The sequence below is a fragment of the Benincasa hispida genome, chromosome 1 (assembly GCF_009727055.1).
Source record: "Benincasa hispida cultivar B227 chromosome 1, ASM972705v1, whole genome shotgun sequence".
NCBI lineage: Eukaryota > Viridiplantae > Streptophyta > Magnoliopsida > Cucurbitales > Cucurbitaceae > Benincasa > Benincasa hispida.
Window position 1 is genome coordinate 92444692 of NC_052349.1, and position 4514 is coordinate 92449205.

The 4514-nt window shown below is 30.0% G+C and overlaps 1 protein-coding gene across 1 annotated transcript; it reads right to left on the reverse strand.

Annotated features, from left to right (window-relative positions):
- Positions 1 to 294: 294 nt before the first annotated feature.
- On the reverse strand, positions 295 to 2948 carry LOC120087874 (indole-3-acetic acid-amido synthetase GH3.17-like). The gene is made up of 4 exons (XM_039044858.1): positions 2351 to 2948; positions 2180 to 2281; positions 1251 to 2080; positions 295 to 1145 (listed from the first exon to the last, which is right to left on the reverse strand). The coding sequence occupies exons 1-4, from the start codon at positions 2641 to 2643 to the stop codon at positions 526 to 528; spliced, it is 1845 nt and encodes a 614-aa protein (XP_038900786.1). The 5' UTR covers positions 2644 to 2948; the 3' UTR covers positions 295 to 525.
- Between the last annotated feature and the right edge of the window lie 1566 nt (positions 2949 to 4514).

Genomic DNA, 4514 nt, shown 5'->3' on the forward strand with positions numbered 1-4514 from the left:
CATAAATTCAAAGAAGTTTCAATTTTTATCAATTGGGGTCAATTTCTACAAATATTATCGACAAGTGAGAATGCAATCAAAGTCTTACATTGGTTAAATAAGAAGATGATCATAGATTTATAAAGAATGATAACTATCTTCAATGATATGAGACTTCTTGGATGGTTTCAAAATTTGCACTTCAAATAGCCTATTGACTTACACTTTTGGTATGTAGCGATGAAATGACAAGTTGCAAAGTTTTCAACATAAATGATACTTAAAAAAAGAAAAAAAAAATCACTTTGTAGTTTGTTCAAATAATTCCCACACAAATGGAAAAAGGTAAGGGAAAAAAAAACGCAAAGTTTCTAAAAAAAAACAGCAGAACGAACTCTGGCTCTTTTACACAAACAATTCAAATCTGGGAAGAAGTAGTAGAAGAAGAAGAAGAATGGATCCATCTCTAGCACTATTTCCCAGAAAAATGAGTCAGAAAAAAAAAAAAAAAAAAAATGAAATAAACAAAGTAATACAGAGTGATGATTAATGGGAGTATTGAGGTTTGAAAGGCTCCCAAAATGGTGTTTTCTTGCTGAAATATCTTGCCACAACTCTAGAATCCAGTATCTTTATAGCTTCTTCTGATTTAATGCATCTTGGTGTTTTGTATTGATTCACAGAAGATCCTTGTGAAACACAAAAATCCATTAATGCATCAAAAGCTCCATGTTTCACAACTCTAATTTCCAATGCCCCAATTGATTTATCTTTGCTTCTGCATCTTCTATATACTGAATCCAATGATTCTTCTATACTTGAACAACATTCTTCCATTAAACCCACTTCAACTACTTCTTCTTCTTCTTCTTCATTTTCTTCTTCTAAATTCTCATTCCCTTCTCTTTTCTTCAGCTCCCAAAATACAACATAATGCCCTGGAATTGACTCTGTATCTGCATAACTTGTATACTCTGTTAACAAAACACCAAGTGGCTCAATAAGCAATTTCGCTTTTGTAATCGCATTTAACAAATCGTCTTCGTTTGTTTTGTCTGTGTCTATGCTTAATACCACGTTCCTTCGATGAATAAACTTGAATTGAGGTGCGTTGTTGTGGAAGCCAGTTACCATTAGAATATCACCAACTCTGTATCTGTATAGCCCTGAACCCACCACAAGGCCAAAAAGAAAAATGTGGGTCAGATCCAAAAACACAAGAAACACAAAAAACAATAAATGGGTCTTTTTTTTTTTTTTTTTTTTTTTACCTGTGAAAGTTGTGACCACCAATTCATAATATTGACCAAGTTTCACATCAACAAGATCCACTGTTTTCAATTCATCAATTGCTTGAACAGAGCTTCTTCCATTGCAATGGCTTAATTCTCCATCATTTTTCTCCACAGGTAAGAATTCAAAGAAGGCCATATTTGGAAGAAGTGTATAAGAAACATCACAAGGTTTACTCAAAGGATTGAAATTAATCCCAAAATAACACTCAGAAGAAGCATACATGGTAGAAACTAAAGGAAGCCCACCACTATAAAATTCAAGAGTAGGTATATACTGAGCCATTGACCCAGTTACAATGACTTCAATGTATTTAGTTTTAGGCCAAATCTTCTTAATTATACCTTCCCATGATTTCTCACAACACAAACCATCAATCAAATCAGCCAAAGCAGCATTTGGCTTTGTAAGGATTGAAGAAACAGCAACTCTGCAATTTGGGTCAGTAATCCATTTACTAATTTCCCCATTTCTTATATTATCACTCAATTCTTTCCAATAATCTTCTAAGAATTTGATAGCTCTTAGAAAAGCAGAAGCAAAAACTGCACCAACTCTTAAAACTTCATCTCTTTGTACTAACCCACAAAGCAATTGACAGTACATACTCTGTTTACTATCAGAACAGAGGATTGTTTCATCAGGACTTGTGTACACATTGTACTTATTAAAAGGCCTATTTCTGAAGTTTTTACTTTTGTAATAGCTTGTCAAAACTGGCCTTGCCATTAACCCAGATGGGGTACTCATTTCTGGCTTTATAAACAAAAGATACATCCCTTTTCCTTCTTCCAAACCATCCACATACCTGAAAAAAAAATTCAACAATTTTCCTCTAATGTTTAAAGAAGAAAAAAAAAAACAAAAAAAAAAACCCAATTGCAAAAGTTTACTGTTTTATTCATACTTGTTTAAGACAGGTACAAGGAGATTGTAAAAGAATGTCTTATTGTCCAAATCTTCAGTTGTTGAAGGCATCATTTTTGGCTGTCCACCAGAAGTTCCAGAGCTGCAAATATTTGGAGTTGAATGAAATTTTTTTGAAAGTGATTGAGAAATGAATGAAATTTAATATTACCTTGTGAGTAACTCAGTGATGGGTTGAGATGAAATTATTTGAGAAGGTTCACCATTGGCAATTCTCTCAATATAAGGCTTAATGTCTTCATAGTTGACCACAGGAACAGAGTTTTTGAAAGTTTGGAGATCAAGAGAATGGCCATTGAGGAAAGTGTTGAGATATTCTGTGTTGAAATTTTGTGTAAGAATCTTCTGAATCACTTGTTCTTGAATTTGCTTTGCATTTTGTGTAAGATCTTCAAGCAGCTTCAAACCAGATTCATTGTTGGTGGGATCAAATTTTGGCAACATCTTTTTTCAGGAAGAATTGAAGAAGAAGAAGAAGAAGAAGAAGAAGAAGAAGAAGAAACAAGAAAAGGGTTTGAATTTCAACACAAAGTGCTTGACTTTTGAATTTTAAACATTGCAATGAATGAAACAGCAAAAGAAAGGTAGCTTCCTTTTTTTTTTTCTTTTTCCTCTGTCAGTTCATAACTATAACTATAAACTGACAATTTCACTATGCAATTTTTTTTCTTTGTGAAGGGATTCTGTTTTCCAGGTATCTGTAATGGCAGGGAGGCAGAAGGGGAAAGGATTAAATAACAGATTCTGAAGGGGTTTTTTTATTATAAATAAAAATTAAGGGGGAAAAGTTTACAAATACAAAAAACAAAAAGAAGGAAATGTAAGGGAAGTAGAGGCTATGGAGGTCCTACACATGTGGCCTTGTCTGGTAAACTGTGAATTATTAAAATGGAGAGGAGGAAAAAAAAAAAAATTACAGGTCAAAACTACCTATTTATTGGCTATATTTGCAGATAGCCTCATGTTTCAACAATTTTTTTAAAATATAAAAATAGTTTTTGTAAGCTCATTCACTCTGAGACTCCCAATTTATGTCGTCGTATTTTTTTTTTTTTTTCATTTTCTAATCAGGGTTGGTACCAAGTATAAGAGTTGAGTTCCATTCTTAGTCGAATTTAAAAAAGAAAAAAATATATTTAGAAATTACTATTTTTACTTTCCAAATTTTAACTTGTTTTTGAAAACATGGGTAAAAAGTAGATATCAAAACAAAAGATTTAGTGGTGGAATAGGTGTTTATAGACTTAATTTTTAAAAACCAAAAATAAAAATTGGACTTTAATTTTTAGTTTTTTGGTTTAGAAAATTAAGCTTATTTTCTTTCAATTTCTTACAATAGTTTGCATATTTCTTAGATAAAAGAGTTGAATTCTTGGCCAAATTTCAAAAAAAAAAAAAAAAACTATTTTTTTAGTTTTCATAACTTGAATTGAGTTTTAAAACATTGGTAAAAAATAGTTTTTGTTTTTGAAATTTGGCTAAGAATTCAAATCTTTTACTTAAGAAAGAGTTTTTAAAAGCGTTATTAAAAAGTATATAACAAAACAAGAAATTTAGAGGTATAATGGATGTTTATAGGTTGAATTTTCAAAACTAAAATTAAAAAAAAAAAAAAAAACCAAATTGTTAACAAATCGGGGTCTCAATTATTCAATCACAATTTACTATGTGATAAACCCTTTTTCCTTCTTTTTTTTTTTGAAAAAAATACCTTTTTAATTCATAAATTTTGGATCTAATTTCTATTTAGTCCCTAGATTTCAAAATGTTACACTTTTAGTCCTAAGTTTTGAGTTTGATTTCAATTTAGTCCCTAAATTTTAAGATGTTACAATGTTACCTTTGATAATTGAGTTTTCATTTCAATTTGATCTATGAGGTTTTAAGTTTACACTTGTAACCTCAATTTTTCCTTAAATACTCATTTCTTTTCTACGCTAATATCTATCAATTAATTTAAAAGAATTATAGTTTAATTCAATTTTACTATTCGTTCATCATTATCAATATTTCAATCTCAACAAACGAGGAATAGATGTTGGTGATTCAATTCCCCGAGCTTGTTCCATACCCTGAAAAAAAAATGAGTGATACTGATAATATGAGAGATTATGAGTATTCATTTTAAAATCTCACTTCACAATTATTTTAAATTAGTTAATAGACTTTAACGTTAAATACAAAAAGGAGTATTATATTTAATTTAAAAAAAAATAAATATTGAAATTTAGATATTAAATTAAAACAAAACTCAAATTTCAATGGTAAAAATGTAATATTTTTCAAATCTAAATTGAAATCTAAGTCAAAACTCA

Bases quoted from the DNA above. Each gene is read 5' to 3' on its own strand.
- LOC120087874 (XM_039044858.1), bottom strand. From the start codon at position 2,643: ATGTTGCCAAAATTTGATCCCACCAACAATGAATCTGGTTTGAAGCTG. The intron at 2,282-2,350 runs GTAATATTAAAT...AAATATTTGCAG, and splicing joins ATCACTGAGTTACTCACAAG to CTCTGGAACTTCTGGTGGAC. The intron at 1,146-1,250 runs GTAAAAAAAAAA...TGGTGGGTTCAG, and splicing joins GGTGGTCACAACTTTCACAG to GGCTATACAGATACAGAGTT.